The sequence below is a fragment of the Meles meles genome, chromosome 18 (genome assembly GCF_922984935.1).
Source record: "Meles meles chromosome 18, mMelMel3.1 paternal haplotype, whole genome shotgun sequence".
Lineage (NCBI taxonomy): Eukaryota > Metazoa > Chordata > Mammalia > Carnivora > Mustelidae > Meles > Meles meles.
In genome coordinates this window covers 62685459-62710959 of record NC_060083.1, presented here as the reverse complement: position 1 = coordinate 62710959, position 25501 = coordinate 62685459, and the positions used below count along the sequence as shown (strand labels likewise).

General features: G+C 54.8%; 1 protein-coding gene across 2 annotated transcripts in view; it reads right to left on the bottom strand.

The window, feature by feature from the left end:
* Window positions 1-25501, bottom strand: part of RPTOR (regulatory associated protein of MTOR complex 1) — a 307922-nt gene that overhangs the window by 108474 nt on the left and 173947 nt on the right. For both annotated transcript variants that reach the window (XM_045984016.1, XM_045984017.1), the window contains exon 7: window positions 17635-17694. In XM_045984016.1, coding sequence (XP_045839972.1) covers window positions 17635-17694 — 60 coding nt within the window. The remainder of the gene's footprint in view (window positions 1-17634; window positions 17695-25501) is intronic.

Sequence of the window (25501 nt, the reverse complement as noted above, 5' to 3'; positions counted from 1 at the left end):
CCCAAAGCTGTGCAGAGGGAGGGGCAGGCCACCGAGCTGAGCGCGGTGCCCGTGGGGCGGGAGCGCAGACGTGGGGGTTGGTGGCCAAGAGGAGGCAGAGCGCTGGCAGAATCCCCGAGGCGCTGAGCTGGGGCCCCAAGGATGAACTTGAAGTAACCCAGACCTCGTAGCCCAACGCGTCTAGATCCCGCGCCCCGCAGCCCAATGTGTCCGAACCCCGTGCCCCGCAGCCTGACGCGTCCGAACTCCGCACCTTCCACTTCCAGTTGGCAGCGCTCGACCAGAAGGACCAGACACATACTGCGAAACTGAACTGGTGCTTGAAACCCACAAAAACAACTACTAAGGGAAGGAGACGGGCAGAGGATTCGTGCAGCGGCGACATCAGACGCAAACGTCCCATTTTACCGAGTTTGTTCAAGAAATTAAAGGACAAAGGAAGGCTTGGCAGAGAACCAGAAACTGTAACGTCAAGCCTGGCAATTCCAGAACTTCAGGAACATGAGAACATCATGTTAGTCCCTCAGTAGACGGGCTGAGGAGACGAGGAGACAACAGGGAAGACAGGAATGAAAGATGGACCAGAAAAAATACTCAGAATCAGGCACAAAGAGATGGACGGCTGGGACAGAAGAAACACAGGGGATGTAAGGAAAAGATCTAAAATCACCTGTTGGAGTCCCAAAAGGAGAGAACAGGGGAATGGGAGGAAGCAATCTTGGAGGAGAATTTCCTGCAGCGGATGAACGATGCTGAGGGACCACGTCCCGGTCTGTGGGAGCTGCTCAACAAAACACCAGACCGTCTGCTGAGCCAACCAAAATTCACTCTCACGCGGCTCCGAAGACTGTCGTCCACGATCCGGACCCGGCGTGGGCTGACCTGGTGAGGACCCTCTTCCCGGCTTACAGCCTGCGGCCTTCTTGCTGTGTCGTCAATATGGCAGGGAGACAGCGCGCCGTTGTCTCTTCCTCTGGTCCCAGAGCACCGATCCCATCATGACCTCATCTCCCACGGGCCCAAGTCCACATACTGCCATGCTGGGAGTTAGGGCTTCAGTACAGGAATTTGGGGGGAATCAGAATTCAGTCCATAGCACTCAGTCTCAAGAAATGCTATAGTCATAAAGCAGGACAAATACAAAGAATGCCCAGAAAAAACAACAAAAATCAAGCTGCCAAAATCCAAAAGGGAGGATTTATAATAAATCAACAGATCCAGATGGCGCGGTACCGGCCTAAAGACCACCGAGGCAGCACAGGGCAAAAGAGCGGCACAATCATGGCCCACAGCCTCCTGTCCCGGGCGCTGCTTTGACGGGGAGGAGCCCGTCTTCCTACGGCGCTGCTGGAAGAACCGGACACCCACGCGGAAAACGGGAACCTTGACCCTCACCACACACCACGTGCAAAAATGAACTTGAGAGGGACCATAAACGTAAACATAAAAGTTAAAACGGTCAAAGTCGTAGCAAAAATAGGAGAAAATCGTCACAATCCTGGCAGGCAAAGCTTTCTTAGGCGCAACACTGAAAGTGATTCGTGAAAGAAAAACGTATTAAATCAGATGTTATCAAAATGAAATGGCTCTGCTCCCAGAACACTGCTGTGAAAGTGAAGACACAAGCCAGACTGACCAGACAGAGCTGACAATGACTCCTGCGACATACACAAAGGCTCTCGAAGGCAAACAGCACCACTGAAACATTGGCAAGAAACGTGAATGTACGCTTTGTTGAAGAATATAAATTAACGGCCAACAGCACGTGAAAAGCTGCTCAGCATCATCATTAGGCAAATGCCAATCAAAGCCACAGGACAGGGGCCCCTGGGGGCTCAGTCGGTGAAGCCTCTGCCTTCAGCTCGGGTTAGGATCTCAGGGTCCTGGGAGCGAGCCCCATGTCGAAGGGGGAGGTCCCTGCTTGGTGGGGAGGCTGCTTCTCCCTCTGCCTCTCCCCCTGCTTGTGCTCTGTCTCTCAAAGCGAGAAAACCTTCAAAGACAAAACAGACAGGAAACAGCACTACCCATCCACCAGGAACGCAGGGTTGACGGAGCGCCGAGCGCCTGGTACACTCACATGTTATGGGAGGGAATGTCACCTGGCCGACCGCCGTGGAAACAGCTGAGAAGTTTCTGATAAAGCTTCACGCACACCTGCCAGATGACCAGCCCTCCGACCCCTGCGAATGCACACTGGGGAAACGAAATGCTTAGACACAAGGACGAGCACCTCTGCAGCAGGTCAGCTCATCGCCGCGACCAGACTGGAGAGAGCCGCTGTGCACCGGCGGGCGGGTAGGAGGGCTGCGGCACACACGGGGGAGTGCGGCTTATGGTAAACGGAGGGAACGGCGGGCGCACCTGGCCTGTAAGTCTCAAGGCACTGTGCCGAGAGGGAAGAACCAGACACACAAGAACCCGTTGTAATTTTCCACGTACACGAAGCTCGAGAAAAGACAACTCTGAGGTGCGATAAGCAAAAGCAGATGAGCGGTTGCCTGGGCTTGGGAGCTGCGGGGGGGATTCTCCGGACAAGGCACGAGAGGAACTGTGGGCTACGCTTTGACAGAAGCTGGTTCCACGGGCGGGTAGAGCTGCCAAAACTCACCAACCTGTACAGAATGCAAGCTGCATTTCAACAATGATCATTTTAAAATGAAAAATCAAATGACGGGGAAATTATGGCATTTTCAAACAACAAAGACAGAAATTTTTCCAAACTGGCAGTAGAGGGAGTTCTTGCGGTAAAGAGAAACAATCTCAGGCTGAGATGCAGGAAGGAGCGGAGGCCATCAAAGACGTAAGCATCAGCGAGAGTTAACGACAGAACATCAGCGACGTTTATGGCGGTGACACACGGAACATGAAAATACGTGACAATAATTGTATACGAGTCAGGGAACGAGTCAACGCTGTGACTCTGTGCTCAGGTCCTCACATCGCCTGGGCAGTCATAAAAGTACTAACTTAGATTTGAGTTTAATAAGCCAGGGGTCACCAAGACTATGGTCTGAGGGCCAAATCCAGCCAGCCGCCCGTGGTTTTGGTTTGTTTTTTTGTCTGGCCCAGGAGCTAATGATGGTCTTTATGATTTCAAAGCTGACGTGAACAACACACGACAGAGGGTGCCTGGGGGGCTCAGCGGGTTAAGCCTCTGCCTTTGGCTCAGGTCATGATCTTAGGGTCCCGGGGTCGAGGCCCGCGTCGGGTCCTCTGCTCAGCAGGGAGTCTGCTTCCCCACTCCCTGCCTGCGTCTCTGCCTACTTGTGATCTCTGTCTGTCAAATAAATAAATAAAATCTTGAGGAAAAAAAAAAAGAATACAGGACAGCCATTGTATTATCTGGGCCCAGACAGAAACGGAAGTTGGCCACTGCTGGGAGTAGCCATTTGTGTGTAGGAAAGGAACACAGAGTTGACAAGCCGACAGAGGGGGAGAAAGGAGTAAAATTGCTAAATCAACCCAAAAGAGGGGAGCGGAGGAGGAGAAAGCAAGATGGAAAAAAAGAAATAGGGGAAAATAAGAAAGTGAACAGATTTCAACCCAAGTATGCCAATTATTACACTAACTATAAAAAGACTAGATACTTCAGTTAAAGTCAGTGACTTTCAGTCTAAATCTAAAACCAGGAGAAAGCCATGTCCTGCTAAAAAGAGATGCACCTTAAATACAGATTTGGAAACATATATATTAGAACACCTGCGTAAGTACAGAGAGGATGAAAACACACATCCTCGCCACAGTAACGGAAAGGCAGCCACATGACTATGCTGCGACGCGGACGTTATCCAAGGCAAAGACTGACATTTCTCAGATTCCATCCGTTCCCCAGGAGGGGGGATCGGTTATGGCTAATTTATCTTTCTGTAGCGCTGAAGGGCAAAGCGTGTAGTCGACGGGGGAATGGGCTTTTAATTTAAAGTAAAATGGCAATAAACTATCAAACTCCGTTTCTGAATGAAAGGAGGAAGTTGAGGTAAACATACCAGCAACTTCTCCAGCAATGGGATGGCTCATAGGAAAGCCTAGTAGGGTGTCGGGAAATGGCAGAACAGGGATTTGGGACTGCCGACACAGAGGGATCATGATCTCAGCAGCACTGAGGATGACCCGAAGTGGACAATTAAGGTTCAGTGTGTCCAGGTCCCAGTAAACAGTAGAGGCTTTCAGACTGTGAGACCACTCCCAGCAAGAAATGCATTTTCTGCAGCGATCTAATACACACACCTACAACCACAGGTAAACATACACATTCAATATTCATTTACAATCGAAGCAAATAACACTTGTGTTTCTGGGGAAACAATGTTATCTTTTCTTTCTTTTTTAACGGTGGCTGTGGCCCACCAAACTGATTTCATGATTTCACTAACAAAACATGACCTGCAATTTAAAAATATGGACTTGAAGGAAACTCTTGTCAATTTCCCCAGGAGGCTATCAGCTCAGGGTTATCAAAACGCTGATGGTGAACACTGCTCCCCAGGGAGGTCAGAGATAAGAAAATCACACAATTCTACCCGTAAATAGCTGACTGGTGGTTTTCTTTTTTTTTAAACCCACAGAGCCAGCTTGTTCTCTAATGATTTTTAAAACTGTACCGAGTCTCTAAATCGAACAGTTTACGCATGCAAGGCTTCTACTCAGTCCCTTTCACCCTGCACTTAACAGCTCGACAGATTAGAAACCTGCTAATCTTGGGAAGCAAATGGCATTGAAGAAAAATTAAATTAAAATTCTGGAGGAAATTAAAATTCTGGAATTTTAAATTACAGAATTAAAATTCTGGAGGAAAAGGAGAGACGATTTCCACAGCTCAGTGGTGAGCAGGAGCTAATAAGACACTGGAGATAAGCTACCTTTTACTGAATTTATTCCAGAGTGATAAACTGCTGCCCATCCCTAGAGCAGCCGGCAACGTGCGTCCCCCTGGAGGCTGCAGACGAAAATCAAAGGGAGACACGGGATCGAACAGAGCCAAGGAGCGGTGTCCCATTTGCTTATTCAACATGTTTGCGACACAATGAAAACAGATGGTTTTTATTAAACAGTGCAGGTTCCAAAACTCTTAAGAAATAAATCTGAGTCTAAGTTCATTTTTGAAGCATTTCTGAAAAAGCTGATTTTCTCTGGACATCCTAGTGTCAAGATTGATCGTCCGACAGGCCCTTTCCTGAGAGCTAGAGTTATGGGAGCCGTGCCAGACCAGTGGCCAAGCAGAATTCTCTGAGAAGCTGCTAAAAATCCTGTCACGCTTGGGGAAGTCAGCTTCTAAAATTAGGGGAAGGGGCAGGGGGCTCTGGCTGGCTCAGTCAGTGAAATGTGTGCCTTTGGCTCAGGACATGATCCCAGGATCCTGGGATCAAGACCCATGTGGGGCTCCCTGCTCAGTGGGAAGTCTGTTTCTCCCTGTGCTCTTCCCCCTGTCCTGACGCTCCCCCTGAGCACTCTCTCAAATAAATAAATAAATAAAGTCTTTAAAAATAAAACGAGGGCACAGAATCCAGATGAGTCCCAGGGAGCACATCCCCCTGATCCAGACCAACCCCAGGGAGCACATCTCTCTGATCCAGATGAATCTGGGGAGCGCTACCCCCGTGAGACACTCAGCTACTATCTGGTTGTCTCTCCAGATGTCTCTTCTGGAACATGCTAAGGCACCCTCAGTGACCTCTTTTTGGTCTCAAGAAGGTGGGAAGAGAGGCAGGTGGGTGACTGTGGGGTGGAGGGGCCAACCTCACGCCCTCAGCGGTAAAGCGGATGTAATACTTCTGCTGCTTAACAGACACCGCCACCAGCCTCCCCTGGTGGTTTCTCAGCTGATCAGAATCTCTCCGGTCTATGTAGGGACCAAAATGCCAAGGTCACTGCAAGCTTGTGCTGAGCAGGACTACTGGTAGCCTTGTCTAAATTCTCTCTCTTCCTGTGAATTTATCAAAATATCACAAAAGCAGCAGTTTCCAAATACAATCGGGGCATATTTGCTCTTGATCTTCTAGGCTAGCTCTCCTCCAAGGTTTCCCTGCGCAGGCACACCGAGCAGATGTGCGCTCCAGTTCCTCTGATGCCCGGGTCCCCAGTGCCCTGGCTGAGCTGACCGGTCGCTCATTCCACCCCACAGCACCTCAGTTCTCGTCCACATCTAACCTGTCCTTGGAGACCAGACACCTTGACATATAAAACTCAGGTCCCCTCCCTCATAAGACCATTCTTCGTATGTCCCCACTCAGAACTTACCTTTCCTGCCTCTGAAACATCCGCACACGAACCTGCCGGACACCAAGAGATTCTTCAGTGCTACGCGCGGCACGGAGATCAGGGGACGGGACTGGACGGACCTGGGTGTGACTCCCTCAGGTGCTGTCACGTGCGGCTGTGTGGCTCCGGGCACATCACCTAACCTCCCCGAGACCCAGTCACCTCAGGGGTCCTGCCAAACTCCAGGGGACCCAGAGAAGTGCAATGAATTCACACCTAACAAAGTTAGCCCAGAACCCGGAACACAGCCAGGGCCCAGGAAATAGAGATGCTCCTACTTAATTATTACAATCCCCCCCAACACATATTTTAAAATAAATTAAACCCAAAATGCTGGAACCGCCCCCAGGAAACCAAACTCCCAAGATTAATATAAAAACGGGACAATTTCAGGAGCACTCTAGGTTACCTGTAACGCTCTTCCACGTCTGCGACTTATAGGTGGCCTCAGGGGAACATCTGCGTCACATATCTGAGAGGAACCAACCTCCGTAGTACACAGGGACTCTCCCAGCTCACTGGGACGACATCCCCCACCCCCACAGGTAGGAGACTAACGGCCGCGATACTGCGGGAGACACACAGCGGCAAGTGGGCATGTGAGAAGACGCCTGCCCCAGTGAGCCCTCAGTGACACCCCCGTCACGACCATAGAGAGACCCTGCCACGCCTACAACGGTGACAGTCATGGGCTGATGAGGACGGACGTGGCGAGGACACGGAGAAACAGAACGTAAATGGCACCGCTCTGGAAGATACTGGCAACTTCCTAGGAGTTAAACATAAACGTACCATCTGCCTCAGCACCGCTGCTCCCGGTGTCTACCCAGGAGACACGAAAACGTGCGTGCACGCAAAGCCTGGTGCGTGGGTGTTCACAGCAACTCTCCTCCCCGAGTCCATGAATGACAGGCAACGCGGACGGACAGATCAGTGATGTGGGGCGCCACGCAACAGGACGACGGACCAACACTGACGCGAGCCACGATGTGAAGGGACTCTGACACCACCACGCGAAGTAAAAATGAAACGAAAAGCTGGACGCAGATGACCATACAGCGTGATCCCATTTCTATGAAATGTCCGGAAAGGACAAATTCACAGGGAGAGGACGACTCGCGGTTTCCTGGGGCTGGGATGGGAATGGGACTAACGGTGGACAGACGCCAGTTACCATGGGACTTTGGCAACGGTGGCACAGGCTGGAAGACCCACCAGGAACCACGGAACACTTAGGTGGGTACGTAAATTATAAATTTACGTATAAGCTGTTGAAAAAATACAGAAACCACCACCCCCAAAAGTGTGAACTGAACACATAAATGCTGCTACAAGACCACTGGGTACATTTCAGTCTCTTTCTGGAATGTCATGCTTTCTGCACTGACTCCATAAACAGGTGGGGAGGGGGAAGACGGTCTGCTGTTGTGTGTCTTCACTGAAGTCCTAGTTTCCAGTACATGTAGAGTTCTTCCCCCCTTTCCTTTAGTTCCCCTAATAAATCCGTGAATTTTTTCCCACCTGGAAAGTTTGTGATTTTTCATTTCTCCTGCTGTTTCAGTGATCTGTGCTGCTTGGGCGGGAGGAACCAGCAACACAGCCTGCGGCCCAGCCCGCCCTGGCCTGGTGTGCGCCCTGCTTGCCAGTGCCTGGTTCCAGGGAACCCCGAGGGCTGCCTCACTGCACTAAGACCGCTGTCTCTAAAGCTTCCGCCGATGGCCCTGGCGCCAGCACCCGGGCCCTGCAGAAATGTGTGAGTCATCGGCAATTCCGTGACTCTTCAGTGATGTGAAAACAGGTACCACGTCATCCAGTGTCTTCCTCCCTCCAGGCTAAACCTCCCGGTCCCTTAAGGTGCTCCTCACCCAAGGCACCAACCTGTATCTTGCATGTCCCCATCAGGTGGAGAGAGGGGCCGTCTCCTCCCTCCTCCAGAATTGGTCTGGTTTGGGAACAGTCATTTGGAAGAGTTGACTCAAGCTGTTTCCTACAACCCCAACTTTTTCCATGGGGCTAGTGTTCTATCGAATCTCCCCCACCCCATACTTGTACACACAATTTCTTAGGACCAAGCTGCGGTTCGTACACGGAATTCTGACTGTTAGCCCCTAGCGGCTCAGCCTGTCAAAACCCTTCTATGTCCTGGTACTGGGTTCGTGAGCAAACCCTCAAGTTCTCTCCATCCTTCAAGTAATAGTGTCATTATTGTTTATCTGCATTTCTGAAAACTTCCGCACCATGTTGCTGTACGTCCATGGGTAATGGCCTGCGGAGTCAGGGACAACATGGGGTCTGTACTCCGAGTGACTCTGGGCAAGTCTATGTCCCCTTAGTGCCTGGGCCCGACTTCCCAGACAACGGTGCGGACCAGAGTGGCTAATCCCCACCAGGGCCTCTCGCAGGGCTGGGCACCACAAGCCATGGGGGCGGGTTTTGCCTCCCCAACCCCACGTGGGCTGGCCGTGTGGACGTGAATGGCCACCGGGTCCCCAGCCCTGTGTCAGGGGCGCACCTCCGGGAGAGCTGCTTAGCACTAACGTGCCTCCACTTGGTGTGATGGTGCAGGGCCAGCGGCCGCGAGGCAAGAGCAAGGTGCTGTCCCTGCGCCAGGCCTCCGGGGGCCGGCTCTGAAGCAAGGCTGAGAGGTGGAGCAGGAGAACACAGGAGCGGCGTGTGCCCGTGGGGACCTGCAAGGAAATGGCCTGAGGCACCGGTGGGCGCGCTGTGCAGAAGCCCCTGCGGCCTTGTCCTCGCGCTGCGTGTCGTCACCGGGCCTCCCTTGCACCGCACCTGCCCTCGGTGAGCGCGAGCCGCCGGCGCAGCATCCCCCGATCTGGCTCGCAGGCGTCCATCAGAGGCTGGCAGAAGCAGGTTTTTGTTAGGACACCGAGGGCACCGGGGCGCCAGGTGGTGAAGGCAGGAAGTTGGCCGGACGCTGTTTTGTCTGGATGACAAAGGCCGGGACACTGGCGCCACCGTGAAGGTAATGGAAGCCCTGTGCGTGGTCCGCGGGCGCCCCCGTTTGCTGCCTAGCCTTGGCTCAGGGCCTGGCCCCCGTCAGGCCGATTATGACCCAAAGGGAGGCGGTGACGGAGTGTGTGTCACACTCGGGGTCCCAGCACCCCTGGCCCTCCCTCCGGGGCGCCGCTGACTCACACAGCTCCCGTGGGCACCAGGTCTGCAGCTGGTCGGTCCGCCCCTTGCTCACATCTCTCCGCCGTGCAGCCCCCCGGGTGTGCTTTCCCACTTCATCTCTAAATTAGCTTCCGTGAGTCATCACTCATCCTCTCCGTGACTGGCAGGCGCTCATGACTTACTGATTGTTCACCTTCAACCGGCTGATACGATATATTTATGTTGGAGAGAAAGGTACTTTTTGAATGAAGGCTGGTATCTTGTTAGCTTTCCTTTCAAACGTAACACGTGTACGACGCCGACCTCCCAGCGGGGTAAATGCTAATCACAGCTACTGGGCCCGCAGGCAGGCGTGGGTGGCCGCAGGTCCCTGCAGACCCTCGGAGGACGCAGGTCTGCATCCCTGCAGCGCACACTGTGGGCTGGGGTGGTGGCGCGGGTCAGCACACGGGCTTCAGGGAGCCTGCCTGGCAAAGCCCTGCTCCCACTCACCCCTGCGGTGAGACGTGGGGCAAACGACCTGCCCGTCCCGTGCCTCAGTTCCCCCATCGTTCGAGTGTGGACACTGACAGCGTCTCCTTCAGAGGGTTCCAGCGAGGACCGCGTGAGTTTATGCACAGGGAGCCCTTAATGCAGCTCCTGGGACGCAGCGGATGCTCAAGATACATTCCCGGCCATTCTTCATCCCGATTCTCAACCAGAAGGACTGTGGGTTACCTTGTGTTCGCAAGCTACAGCTCATGTCCTCCTACGCTCTCCTCCCCGGCCCCCAGGGCACGGCTGGGACCGGGGCTCTGACACATGCAGACTGCTGCTAAGTTGGCCAAATGCTCACAGATTCAAGGTAAAACCAAGCCCCAGATGCAAGCTTCGGCTTCAGCCTGCCGTCCCAGGCTAGGCGGGGGCCCTGCCGCATGCCGTGGAGGGAGCAGGGCACCGCCGTTCACTTTATCCCAGACACGGGGCTGTTAGCTCCTTAAAATATGCTGTTGACACAATAGATGTTAATTATGAATAATTTTCGGTACACTCCGCGCCTGCAGTGATCAGAATGCTAACGAACAGCCTTGTACAAGAGGCTCCCGGCCCCCTGATGCCCAGCGCTTCCTGAGCGCCCTAATATTTCTAGTGCTGTTTAAGCGTTTCATTACTTTGTTTCAGGGCTGAAAAATGTCCCTTAATTTCCAAACACGGATCTCACTGCCACTCTCTCCGAGGACTCGGAATATAAACACGCGCCACGGCGGCAACATGTTTATTCATCAGGCTGCTGGGTTCGTGGAGATAATTAGAAATGGGGGGTGCTCAGAGAAGGTTCACTCTAATTTACTTCCCGACGCAGCAGCTTAATTAGAAAACAAATTCCGTCCCCAGCTTTAAAGACTGCTAAGGAATTACAAAACCCACACACCGCCTGTGTCTTCTCTCCGGTCTTGTGTGGAGACTGCGAACATCACGTGTTTCGTGCATCTGACAAAGGTGGCAGAGGCTGGGAAGGGGTTAAGGCACTATCCTGGGGAAGTCTGTGCTGAGCGGTCGCACGGTGGCGGCTGCTGGAAAGAAACCACATTTATTACCGAATTACCACACCGCAATTTCAAGTATGAAACCTTTCCACCAGCGTCTCCGGTGATGGCGAAGAGACCACGACTCCTTCAGGCGGGGTTTCTGACTGGCAGCAGCCAGGGCAGGCGCTGGCCCCCTGCATAGACGGTGGCGGGAAAGGCCGGTCTCCGCAGCGAGGCATGGTGCCCCTCCAGCCCCCACACCTGCCACTCTGGGCCCTGAGGCTGTCCCCGGCTCCTGGGACATGGAGTCACCGCTGTCCAGCCACAGGGCAGGGTGGCTCATCAGCCCCGGAGCCCTCAGCTCGCTCGGAGCTCACACAGAGGAAGGACAGCTTCCGGGGACAGCGGGACCTGTGCCTGCTGACCCAGTCCACGTACACCGAGCGTGGCCACACGCCAGACCTGTACCAGGACCACCCTTCAACACCGAGCAAAGGCCCTGGGAGGGAAGCGGGGGCAGAAATGGATGTCATCCTATTTTTTCCGGTCAATAAATTAAGGAAACACAACCCAATAAGCCAGGCCTGTGTTCTCCATCTCGTCTCTGCATTATGACTTGTCCCTCCCATCAGATGGCTGTGGTGACCAGAGTCACCGTCACACTCAGAGGTGACAGTGCTATCATGTGTCAAAGAGAAATGAGAGAAAAACCAGAGGCGAAAAGAAGAGCTCGGAATCCTTGAGAAGCGAGCAACATCGGTAATGTTGAGCTCCAGCTGGCTGACCACATGGTAGTGTCCGCCCAGGAGACCACGACGTGTGCCACGGCCACGGCCACGTGGCTCACACCCTGTGGGGGGCACACATGCTGCCTCCCGCGCATCCTTGACGGGGGGATGGGGGGCCTCCCTCCCCCCCCGGCTCTCCACAGCCCAGCACGAACTGCTGGAGAGCACAGGACGCAGGGCCAAGGAGCCGAGCCAGAGAGCCGGTTCCCACCCGGTCCCGTAAGTGAAATGAAAAATAAGTTATTTCGCCAAGTAACCTGGACCCATGACCACACCCCCAGTGAGCTGCACCGAGTGTCCACGTGAACAGCCCCACAGCGTGGCGGGCAGCGGCCACACCCCCCCACACGGGAGAGACGGGGACAGGGATGCGCTCTGCTGGCTTTAATGCAGACGTGACCCTCAGACCCCGGACTCCGTGGCTCTCAGAGACGAGGGCCGGTCACCGGAAGCGGGGACACACGGGAGCGCCACCCAGCCACTACCCAGCTCTGCCAAGTCTCACCTGGCAACCACCGCACCAGCTTCGGCAACACTGTGCAACTGGTTTATGAAAATCTCCCGAACTATTAACAACGTATATACTTTGAAATATTCTGCAGTTTCTCTAAACATAAGCTACTTATGAATTAAAAAATCCTAAAGTGCTTATGGTCCCATCCGAGGCACAGGCCAGGAGGGACGATGCCTACGTCCCCACCTTGCTGGGTCATGTGGTGCCAAAGGGGAACGCTAGCGTGGACGAGAGCCGCAGGACGCTACTTGGAAGCCCCCCGCTCCTAAGACAGTCTGGGGGTGGGACATAGCTCCCAGAGCAGGACCTGAGGCCAGGGACGGGCATCGACCCCCCGCCCCCGCCCAGAATCCGGATGGGGAGTCAACACTGAGCTGCCCCCACCGGAGCGCTCAACTAACCGCTCGCGACTCCACTTGAAGAACGTTTGGAAAAACATGACTCCAAATCCCGAAATGCAAAGGCTTTTGACCAATCAGCTACGGCTCTGGGTATGTGCTATCTGCGTGCTTGGAGCCTGGATGAAGGAACATGGGCGTAGGCCTTGCTTTCAGAGACCCCTCTCTGGGCTCCTGTTGGGGAGCTGACGCCTCTCCCCCACGGCACACCAGTGACGACTCTGCCCTGAAATGTGGTGCGCAGACCCTCGTCCTCAGGCAGAGGCCCTGGCCCTTTGCACAAGGCACAGCTGGCCTCCGGCCACAGCGGGGCTGATGGGGACTGCACGTGGGAAGCTGGGCTGGGACTTCTGGAACAATCACCCCAGCCAGAGGCCCACAGTGCCCCTCGCACTAGGTCTAGGTCTGCACGGCTAGACCCGCCGGGCTCGGTGGGAGAGGCAGCCCCGGGTTGGGCCACACTCAGCAACGCTCATCGCCTGTCCCCCTCCACACCCTGGGTTCCGTCCCCTGCACTCTCTCATATCCTGATGAAAGGATTTCACCTTGTACTTGAATTAAAACACAACACAGAACCCGGCCTGAGTCTGGACTGTGGGTTTTTAGCTGTGGGACTGCAGATAACGTCACTCCCCATCCTGAAGCCTCAGGGGGTTGGGGCGCGGGCAAACCTGCCACGGAAGCACCACTGGGGCCTCCACGAGACGCTCGCACCTCGCAGGTGAGTTCCAGACCGAGCACCCACGACGCGTGGGCCCCATGCAGAGGGAGGGTGTGTGAAAGTGTGAATGGCTAACGGACACCAGACGTGTCTGCCAGCGGTGGGCGCGCGAGTGTGTGGCCCACGCAGGAGGGGAGGGCAGTCAGGCCTTGGTCGCCGGTGGCCGGGGCACGAACCGTCCACCGTACCGCACACGTCACACCATCTGCTCGGTTCTCAGACACAGGACAGGACAACCACGGGTGTGATGTGTCTTCGCGGACACGCGGGTCAGCACTGCCGAGAGTCAGCGGCACGGGCAGGGCTCCAAGCCGCAGGGTGGGGGGGGATGGGGACGGCCCCCGAGAGTGGGAGCCGGACAGCCGCTGATGCAGCTGCCCAGGGTGAGAAGAATCCAATGAGACGCTCGTTCCAGGGATGTTCTCTGAATGGAGATGCCATGGCGGCCGGGGCGGCTCCGTCAAACACAGACGCGCCACGCTCCCGCCTCGCCGGCCAACTGCACACCTGAGTCTGCTTCTCGAAAGTGCTTCTTACTGGCTGCAGGTACCACACGGGACTCTAAACATGAAATGGGTTAACGTGTTCCTGTAAATGGAGGGACCTCGGGCGCCGGGGGCTCCGTCCGTGAAGCGTCTGCCTTGGGCTCAGGCCTTGATCCCAGGTGCCGGGGTGGAGCCCCGCGTTGGATTCTCTGCTCACCAAGGAGTCTGTTTCCCCCTCTGCCCCGGTCCCCGCCCAGGCTCTTTCTCAAATCAATCAATCAATAAATAAAATCAGAAAACAGACTTGCATTTCCTCAGAAACAGATCTGAGCGTCACACCCGACTTTGTCCTGGTGTTTTGTAACTCTAGAGTTTGGAATTTGTCCTGGCACAACCCCGGGAACCCAACCCTCACAGTCAACGTCGCCCCGTCCTTGTCGAGTGACAAGGGAGAGCAGCCAGGCGCCGTCTGGGACCCGGCGGGCTGGTGGGCGTTGTCTCTGCTGGGCTCGGTGACTCGCATCCAGAGAAGGACTCAGACCCAAGTGAACGCACCCCAGACAGTTCCTGCAGGAGACCTGAGGCTCCTACACGACCGGCTCGTACCCTCTTCCATCCCTGCCACAGCCCCAGATGAAACTCCGTCCCCAGTGTCCTCAGGGAGAAGTGGGGCTCATTTGGGCGCACCGCAGCCCATCCCAATTAATCTGGACACTGCGCGCCTAAAATGCAGACCCCCCCAAATCAGGATCACCTCTTCTCTGCTGCAGAGGTGGACTGTGGACACGGAATTCTCTGAGTCGCGTAGCGGCATCCGGCATCCGTGAACGGGTTCAGCGTGTGAGGCCGTTCTCCTCCCCAGTCTTCCTCCAAAATCCAGATGAGCTTTAGCCTTCTAACCCTCATGCTGCCCCACACAAGGCAGGAAGGGGACGGGGGTGGGGGAGCGGGCTGGGCACTGAGAGCGGGACGTAGACGGGAGCCAGGAGAATCACGCTTGATAACACTGACGTCTTCACATACGAGGGCGCTTCCTTCTGTTTCACAATCCTCCTCAACCAGTCCTCGTGAGGACGGTGAAGCTGCTTCCCACGGAACAAGAGGCGCCTCGCACAGACCAGCCGCGTCCTGGCCTCAGTGTCCTTCTGCCCCAGCTTCTCCGGCCGGGCCGCTCCTGCAGCGCCTTCCCGGAGCCATTCTGCCCCGGACTCCCTTACACAGCGCCTCACTTCCCCACGTTACGTGTTAATTTTGTTTTCTGCATCGTCATATAGTAAACTGGCCTTTCTGGGTGTGCGGTGCCCGATTTTAGCACATGCGGCTCTGCGTGGCCATGCCCACAACCAGAAGAGTGAACACACTTCCCCGCGCTATCCCTGCCATCCTGTCTCTGACCCGACAGCGCTGTCCTCTCCAGAAGGTCACGTGAATGCAATCAGACCGGGTGTCGCCCTGGCGCTGCCAGCCGTCACTCCACATGGTGCTTCTGGGGCCACCCGTGTACTCGTGCATCAAAGGTCCCCACGTCCCACGGGCTGTGTCCCACTGCACGAGGCGCATTCTGCTTATCCAGCCACCCTGGTTTCTCCCGTTTCAGGTGACGATGAATGAAGCCACACAAATGGTCTTGCACGGGTTCTTAGGTGCCCGGTTTCCTTCCTGTGGGACGAATGTGCGGGAGTGGGATGGTGGCCCCCTGGTGCCGGCCTCCTGCCGCGTGGCCGTCCCGCCTGCCCAGGCAGCAGGGCCATGGGAGCGGCAGTCACCCCGCACCCTCGCCGCCTGTTTCATCGACCCTCCTCGCGCGTGTCGTGGTTTCCTGTTGTGGTTCACTTGGCGTTTCCCTCGTGGCTAGTGATCTGGAGCATCTTTCCGGGGCCGACTGGCCATTCCTAGATTCTCTTTGGGAAAGTATCTCTTCGGGTCTTTTCCCAATTTTGAATTTTTTTTTTCTTATTTCTGCTCTGTGGTATCTTTATATACTCTGGGCACAGGTCCTGAGTCGGCTGTGTGGTTTGCAAATATCCTCCCCAAGCGTGCGGCTTGTCTCCTCGCTGTCTGAGCCGTGTCTTTCGGAGAGTAAACATTTTAAATTTTGATGAAGTCCAACTTCGCAATTTGTTCTGTTGTGGGTCGTGCGCCGGGTGTCAAGCCGCGGCGCACATTTTACATCTGAGAGGGTGCCGGGAGGGGCTGGCTGTCCTGCCGCGGTCCCTGGAGGCCGGTCATCCCACCGGCCCTGCTGCGGGTTCGAAGACCCGCTGGGAAGCGCAGCCCAACTGAACGCCAGGCTCGTCTCTAGCATGATCAGGAGGCTTAACTACACGACTGAGAAAACACATACTTCTCATTTATGGATCTTTAATTGCTCCTTTTCCTCTGGAGGACTTGGAGCACGCGGTGCTGCTGTTTCCGCGTGGCTGAGTGAGCACGAGCAGTTCGGGTGGGAGCGTCCACACCGCGAGGGGGTACCGGACGCGACAGGGCAGCACGCAGACCCGGGGGTGGCAGCTGGGTTCACGCCCTGCCTGGTGGGGGAGGCACTGCCGTCCAGCCACCATGACCTGCCCCACTGGTGAACGGAAGCTCCCTGAAGTCAAGCAGACCAGTCCCACGATCTCCTTGGACACTGACTCACAACTTGCACCGAGGACGGACACTCGGTGAAGTGTCTGCAGGCGCCCTGGTTAGAGTCTCTGGATTCTTTATTTTACAGGCATCCCATGTGTGTATATTCTCGAAGAAAGATTTAAAAGATGGAAACAAACCCAAGTCAGTTAACAGAGCTCCTCCCCCTGTGCTCTCCCACTCAGAGTGAAGACGGACGCACCGTTTCGTGCCTGTTCTACCCGTACTCCCGCACACGGAGCCACGTGCGGTGTAAAAATCCCGTGTGTACTGGTCTCGTCGGCTCTTCCCACTAACAGCACACCGGGCGGCTGTCCTGTGCCAGCCCAGCGGAGCCACTACAGAGCACGCGGTCCCCGGAAGGACCCGTCCCCTCGTGCCTGTGGACGCTTAGATGTAACCTTCTTCTCTAGCTCTCTGACACACAGGCAGGTAGTTTTCCAGGAGGGAAACCCAGAAGCCTATTTGCTTTGCCTACCTGATTTAATTAAACTCAGGCCTTAGCTGTTCTCACCCACGATATCGTGTATCAAGACTTGGAGAACTATTATCCTGGATGTTAGCCGCGGAGGAAGCGGTGTCCAGGGCGGAGGGTTTATGAACAACTACCCGATGAACCGGGAAGAGTCCAGGTGAGTCTCACGCACAGGCACACCCGCAACGCAGGTCAAGTCGGGAGCCACAGAGTAGCTCGGACCCAGGGAGGTCCACAACAGGAGGCAGCCGGGCCGCCTGTCCACCTGGAAGCACGCAGAGAGGCCGCACGACCACAGTCCACAAAGGGCACTGCCGGACAGGACCGTGGCGTGCGCCCTGAGGCGGAACACGGACCAGGGTTGGGGGGCTTGCAGAACAGAAGCGGGGGGCTGGGAGAGATGAGCCAGCCACAGCAGTCGAGGAGCAAAAGTGACCTTGGTGTGCAGCTGTAGGTTTCTGCTTTGACTGAGTGTGAGAAGTATTTGTCAACGTTCAAACGTACCCGGCTTTTATTCTGTTCCTTTCATACGGCCGCACACGGAGCCGTGTCCCACGCTGGCCAACAGCACAGCCGTCCCAGCACGGCCTTCAGCGGAGAGCAGGAGCACACACCCACACGCAGGGGAGACATCCCCACGCGTACCCAAGGGCCGCTGGAACCAACAGCGCTCAAAGAACCCCCCTCAGCCCCAGAAGCCGTGCGGCTGGAAAATCTGACTTACTTTTCTATTAAATCCAGTGTGACCCCGGGCACCAGGCTCACGCATTTCTGCATGCAAAACCTGCAGAGAAAGGAGAGAGAGAGTCACGCTGAGGGGGCATTTAGCAGGAAATACAACAGTGCCCGGGACGCTGGGCATACGGGCGGGGGCGGGGGCTTCTCACTCCCGGCAGCTTCCAGATTCATGAAGCAAACCCGACTGTCGGCCGGCCGGGGGGGGAGAGAAACCCAGACACAGGGTCCCCGGGGAGGGGCCCAGGTGAGACAGGAAAGGAAGAGTCTGCCCAAATAATGGACACAGTGGCTTCTCTTCCCTTTTCTCTTTCTTAGGAAAGCCAGCCGGGGAGCGTCGGCAGCATGAGTGAGCACAAATGACTTCCGGGCACACAAAGGGACACGTGGGAGGAACCAGACACCAGCGAATTCCACCATGTCACTTGCTTATCCAACCCCCGACTGCGTCACACAGGGACTGGACTCCCGCAGGTGGCCGGGCCGGACCGCGCGCACACTACTAGAGGCCAGGAGCCACCCCCTGCCTCCTGCCCGGGCTTGGGCACACAGCCCGGGAAGCAGCAGCCGCAACGCTGAAGGAAAAGGCAACTTTGAGCTTGTCGTGGGAGAAACGTGAAACATTTAGTTCACCTCTTCACAGATTACACTCCAGCAACCCCTCCGACCGCCAGGAGGCACGCGGCAGGTGCCTTCTGAGCCTCCCTGGCGGGACACGAGAAAGGAGGAAAGTCGGAGAAGGCCAGTGGGCCCACATGGGAGGGGCGGGTACAAGCACCAGGCCATGTTCAGGGAGACAAGCTGTGACACGTGGCAGGTTGCTGGGTAGGAAGGGTGACAGAGAGACCAGGAGGATGGTGGCTATGAGGACAAGTGAGTCCCGAGGGTGGCCTCCAGGTTGGGGGGAGGTGGGGCTCCACCGCTGCCCCCATGCACCGCCCCCACCACCGCTGTCCCCCCCCACTGTCCCCCCATGCATCGCTGTCCCCCTCCACACCACTGCCCCCACTGCTGTCCCCCCTGCCCCACTTTCCCCCCACGCACTGCTGCCCCGCACCACTGTCTCCCCCGGAGCTGTCCCCTGACTGCTGTCTCCCATGTCCCGCTACCCCCCCCACTGCTGTCCCCCCCACACCGCTGTCCTTGTGGCAACAGGGCACAGGCAGCTCCTGTGGCGGGTTCAGGTAAATCAGGATCTCTCGGTGGATAAAGATGATCTTCAGGAAAGGCATTTTCCAGTCTAACCCTGGGTTCTATGCAAACTGTGCCACTTTGTCATTTGTCTTTTTATCTAGAACGTTCTTATCCACTTCTGGATTCTAGTGATGACAGAATAATTTGTATCAGGCTAGTCCTCTTATCAATAATAATCAGCTCTGGACAAAACACAAAAAACCACCACGTAAAAGCACCAAGAAAACGGACGCAGGTAGAAAGAGAAGAACTGCAGGCAAGTGCACCATTACCCGGTGCGTCCCGCAGGCACGCCCAGTCCGTGCAGCACGCGGGGCAATGCTCCGCCGAGAAGTGGCCACCTCACTGGCTCAGGGTCTCCCGAGTCCTGGCGGGCTGCTGCCCGGCACACACGTGGGGCGAGACTCCAGGGGGCCACGTGGAGACAGTAACCGGAAGGCTGCACTGGAATAGTCCATACCCGCCCCCAGGGTGTGCATCTGCGGGGAGAGCCAGCCCGCTGGCTTGATCCACACCTGGCCCTCCACTGGCCTCCTGGGTGGGTGGGGAATCGTGCCTTAGTTACCACCACGCTCCAGGACTCAGAGCCACACCCCTACACTAACAGCAAAGCCAAAGGTCACCAGCCCTACCACCAAATTGCCTGTACACCCTCACAAAGACCACCTCAGGGCCTTTGCACTTGCTGTTCCCATGGCCTGCAGTATCCTTGCCCGAGAAAACTAAGATTTACTCCTTTATTTTATCTAGAGTTCGACCTCCCCTGGCCAGCCAAAGGAAAACATCTCCATTCTCCATCCCCTCACTCTGCGTTTCTCGCTCCTCGGTGTTTTGTTACACAGCTGTTTGTATCTGTCTCTACCACGGAAGGTGAGTTCAGGGCGTAAAAGGACCTCCTTCTTCCTGTTAATCACTACAGCTCTGGTGCCGGGGACGGTGACTGGCGCACAGTTCTGCTGCTTACATGGAGCGACTGAATACGGTAGGAGATTGATGTGGTAGTTTTTCTGGGTTTCTAGTATTTCACCCACTTTCTTGTTTTCTTGTCACTCTTGAAAGCAAGTCGCTTCAAGATTTTATGAAAAACAAATCATAATCATTTAATATTTAAAAAATAAAAACAAACCCAGCTCTGGAACCTCATGAAGTATCATGTAACTGCTGGGTGTTGCGTCTGAGAACGGAAAGACAGGAACTACTTTCCTAACTAAAAACAACAAAAAAAGATGTGTTTGCAATTAGAGGTACAGAACATTATGAGTGAAAATTACCCCAAATCCCAAGACAGCCATTACAAAACACTGAACCATTCCAACTGATTGTGTTCGAGGATAAAAGGGAGCCACTGTCCCCGAACACCCCAACCTGGGTGTTGCTGCGGGAGCCAAGCCTGTCCCACTGCCCTCAGCAACCCCACCCGCTGCACACGGGCCTGCTTCCACACGTGCCCCTCTCCTGGAGACAACCAGCATCGACACGTGGGTTTTTGTTTCTTTCCACCAGGGAAGCCTTGTGGCAGCTGTTTTTCTAAACACCCCCCCCCGCCCCGGTTCTTTCCAACATTCAACAGAGTCGGAAGCATTTTACAGGAAAGGCCTGCGTCCCTCCGCCTGCTTCCACCACCCGCTTCTGTGCCGGCTTTCTCACGTCTGTCTCTCCCTCCACGAGTCCACTCTCCTTTTGGTGCAACTGGACATACCACACACTGCCCTCCAGATGCCACGTGTGTCCTTGATTTAACCCACACACAATCAAGGGCATGCACCTTCGCTACACATTCGTTGACCTGTGACCATGCACACGGCCGTGTAACCCGGACTCCGACAGAGAGCACTACCCACACTGCAGAACGGTTCCTCCCACTGCCCCCGGGGGCAGATCAGTTCCGACGCCTCCACCGACTTACTCCTCTGCTCTAGAATCTCACAGGAGCAGAGCTGTCCAGTGTGGACGTCCTACAGGGCGGCCTCCGGGCAGCCGTATGCTTTCCAGGTTCATCCGTGGCCGTGTGTGTATCATGAGCTGATTCCGTTTCACTGCCAACCAGCGCTCTGTCACGTGAATATACTGGCCTGCATGAAGCAGTTTTGTAACTTGTCCTCGCACGTCTTGGGCGGTACGGACACTGGTATGCAGAGCGTCCCCTCTGGCAACGTTTGAATGAGCCTGTTCACATGGACACCAAGTTGGTTGTCCTCAGGACCCGTTCTTTGAAGCGGACCTGCCTGATGGACGGGTACACTGGACCTGAATTACTCCTCATTGTCCGATGGCCTTCCAGAAAAGAAGGCCAAATGCCCATTTTTTTCACTTCTTGCCAACACTGGGTTCACCGTCATAAAAAAGGAAACAGCCGTCTGCCTGACTGACAGGTGGGAAATGACATGTCATTTGAATTTTTGATTATTCTGGAGGTTAAATGCCAGTTAATAATTTCTGGGTTCTCTCTGTTTTTCTTCTGCTTGTTGCCTATTCATGCCCTCTGCATTTTTATACTGGGGTACTCATCCTCTTACCGATTTTGAAGAGTGTTTTATACATTGACAGAGCCAAGAACCAACCTTTTGTTACATGTTGCAAAATTTTTCTCAACTTACAATTTTACAGTTGACCCCAAACCAACACGGGGGTGAGGGGCACTGACCTCCCACGCAACAAAATCTGCATGTAACTTCTGACTCCCCCAAAACTTAACGACTAGTAGCCTATGGAAGCCTCACTGATAACAAGTAAAACATATTTTGTACAAGTATCGTATCCTACATTCTTACAATAAACGAGAGAAGACCACGTTATTAAGAAAATCATCAGAGGGGCGCCTGGGTGGCTCAGTGGGTTAAAGCCTCTGCCTTTGGCTCGGGTCGTAATCCAGGGTCCTGGGATCGAGCCCCACATCAGGCTCTCTGCTCAGTGGGGAACCTGCTTCCTCCTCTCTCTGCCTGCCTCTGCCTACTTGTGATCTCTGTCTGTCATATAAATAAATAAAATCTTTAAAAGAAAAGAAAATCATCAGAGAAGGTGCATTTACAGAACTTACTGTCCTGTGTTTACTGAAAAACGCCCGCCTCTACGTGGACCCGCACAGTTCAACCCCAGGTCGCCCACAGATCAGCTGCGTTTTAGATTTTATCTGCTGTTTTCCTTGCCGCACGACACTTAAAGTCTGTGATTTATAAAATCTATCCCTGCCTGTATGGCTTTTTAATTATCCCCCCTGATCATTTTCCCAGCACTTTTGTGAGTTCTCCTTTTCACATCTGAGGCTTTGTTACATTCGGAATTTATTACGTTAAGAGGGAGGGATTTTAAAACTTCAAATGGTGAGCCACGTGCCCCAGATAGAGATGCCGAGCAATTCATTCTTTTTCCGAATCACACGTTTCTTCTGATACACACAGACTCTGCTTTTGGAACGAGATCTCTGTTCTGTTCCACGGACGTGACGGTCCACCCTCTTATTTCAACTGTGTCTTCAGAATGCGCTGGGGACGGCAGGACAAGCTTTCTTTCGCAAACCCGGTTCCCAAGGCTGCTCTCAGACAGCTGTTTTTCCAGCTGACCTTTACAATCAACTTGTCAGTATTGTGTGGAATTTATGATTTAATTTAGGGAGAATTTATATCCTTCATTTACCGGGTCTCAGCATGTAATCATCTGGCCAAGTCCCCCTTTTATTTAATTTCTTTTCGTTTCAATCCGTAAAGTTTTATGGGACTCTCTATCTAGGCACACACTGCGCTGAGCCAGACCGTGCCCCGTTGCTGTCGGTTACTGTTGTTATAAAGTGGATTCCTTTCCCTTCTGGTACCCACTTGCTGGCTGTTTCTAACACATAAAAAACAGAACACGTTTTAAGCGATTGCTGTGAAAAATGCCCTATGTGGAAAGCATAAACGTGGATGTCAGTTTAAGCACTAATAGAGTCAAGGGCAGCCAGTCCTGGACGAGGAAACAGAGCACCCAGTGCCCACGGCCCGTGCGCCCAGGCGCCTGCTGTGCCCTCAGGAGGCGGTGCGTGTGCGGTGCCGTCTGCGCGTGCTTTCGGTCAGCTGTGGCCGCTGCTTGTAGTTTCCCCGTGTGTTTTAACTCTTTTTTGCAAAGTTGAGGTCCGGCTCGCATACGAATAATGCAACTTCGCCTTCTCCTTCGAAGACGCACACTGTTCGTGATTTCTCAGCAGGTGATGCCACTGGCTGGCGTTTCTAGAACAGTGTGCCGGACGAACCAGTCAGTCCACGCCCTTCTCTGCGTCCTAATCGCGCTGACGGAGACACAGAGTGATGGGAGCAGCCGGTGTGGAAGACATTCACTCAAAGCAAGTAGCCTTTTATTTCTGTTACAAGTTTTCATTAAAATTCATTTTTAATTTCATCAAATAACGTTTCTCCTTTCACCCACTAACATGATGGATTGTGTTAATAGGCAGCCTGATGGAAAGTCATCAAAGCCGCCTCGAACGGATCTCACGGCGTGAGGTCACTCCTCTGCACTGCAGGCCCCTGGTCGCTGAGATTTACCTGAACTCAACGGTAGCGGCTGTGCGTGTGTGCATGTGTGCCCCCGCACACCCACGGGTGTACGTGTGGGTTTGTGCCTCTGTGTGTCTCTGTGTGAGCCTGTGTACACACGTGTGAGGTTTGTGTGCGCACGTGTGCATCGGTCTGCGTTGCTGTGTGTGTATGAGACTGTGCGTGTGTGTTGCTGTCTCTGTGTGTCACCATACGTGTGCGTGTGTGCACACATACCGTGTGTGTCCTGGCTGGTGCCCCGTGTGGTAACTCCGGACCAGGGCTCAGAAGTGCGCCACGGCCAAGTGCGCCGTGCGTTCACGGGCCGCCGCTACACCTGCTCCCTTCCGGATTCCAAGCACAAGGACCCGCGCGCCGAATCTTCGTTCTTCTGTTGGTCGTGCGTCTCCCTTTTCACTGCTTCCCGTTTCCTGTAACACCTACTCACCAGTTCCTGATTTGAAGGTCACTTAACTTTTAGAATTAAATTTTATCTCTTAAACCTTTTCCTTCCCTTTGCTAGTTCTCTTTTCATCTTGACGTATTATTTTGCCAACTTAATATTTACCTTTCTGTTCCACACAAACAGTATTTATAGAATCTCATGGAAGGACAAAGAATGTGATGCCTCCCCTGCCCAGAGACACGACAGCCACTGGTTACTCAGGGGTCCCTTCTGGCCATAGCTGAGGCCATGCGGCTGAGGGGACACTCACCAGAAAGACCAAACACTGGATGGAGGGGGACCTCTGACCTCCAGAAGGCGGGGAGGGGGCTGCAGGCTGAGCGCCATGAAAACTGGGGAAGCCAGAGATGGGAGAGCTTCCACGTTCAGGAGGACACCGGCGCTCCCCGGGGGGTGGCGCCCGCCCGCCCTCCCCACGAGCAGGAGCCCCGCTCCTCTGCAAGACGCACCCCCGGAGGTCTGGCTCTCGCTGCTCCACGCTGGCCCTGCACACGGCCTGCCTCTGGCCACGGCGGGGGGACAGAGGAAGGACGTGCAGCGCTCAGGCCCACCGCGGGCTGTGGCTCAAGTCCGACGTCCGCTCTGGGCTCCGACCGGAGGCTGTGCTTGGTGGAAGAGGTGGGCCAGGCACTGTCTTCACGGGTGGCACACGGCGCCTCCCAGAGCCCCCGACCCGCGGGCCAGGGAGCTTTCCTGTTCCAGACTGCTCGCTCCGAGGCCTCCCCTGCAAGAAGCACCCGCCAGAGACACTGGGCCTCCAGTATCCCCTTTTGAAAAGGAACTTGGGGGGGGCAGCTCGAAGGAGCAACCAACACGCTTCCTCTGGCGTCTCACTCACTCCCGCCGGTTTCAGAGAACGACACCCGACACGAAACCAGCGTGTCCGTCACCTGGTATCTGGAGCCAAATTAAGTCTGCCGTTTGGCACCGTCAGGCCCTAATTTCCTCACTTGAAATAGCTGCCCTTCTAGCGGCACAGAGCGGCCTGCTCTCCTGAGGGGCGTCCAGGCTGGAACGAGGACAAGGCGCGAGCACGGCCCAGGAGCTGCTATTTCGGGCCTGCCCTGCTCCTGAATCACGGCTGCTGAGAGCAAAGCCGGTGACTCCATCGGTCAGAGGAGCACGACACCCCTTCCTCCAAGCTTTCTGCCCTGCGAGGCAGGGAGCTGACCCCGACCATCTCCTGGCCACGGTCCGGGGGCCAGGCACGGATGGGGGGCCCTGCACCCCCAGAAGTACCCGCCCGGTGCGCGCACCTGGCCCATCACCCGGCGCAGCTATCACGGGACTGGTGTGACCCTCACAAGGCTTTTGTCTTCGTAATTTAGAAGAGATTAAAATGTCGAGACAATTGCAGTTAAAAGGAAAATGGCTTTAAAGAAAAGCATAAATATTTGGGGGTAAACATCATAATGCCTGTAATTTACTAAAAATAGCCATAGACACAAAACAATGAAGCAAACAACGCTGGTCAAGGTGGGGTGATGAGCACAGGGGGATTCATTTCATGATTCTCTCCACTGCTCTCCAGAATGGCTGGACGTTACCCCGAAACAGTCCATGGAGAAGGAGAGGAGACACACTCCCATGCTGATGAGTCCACAGCAGGAGAACATTCCAGGGAAAGATCTAGTTGTTTAAAACCTGGGCGGCGTGTCCCCATTTCGGAAGAAGGCCAGGTTCCGAGG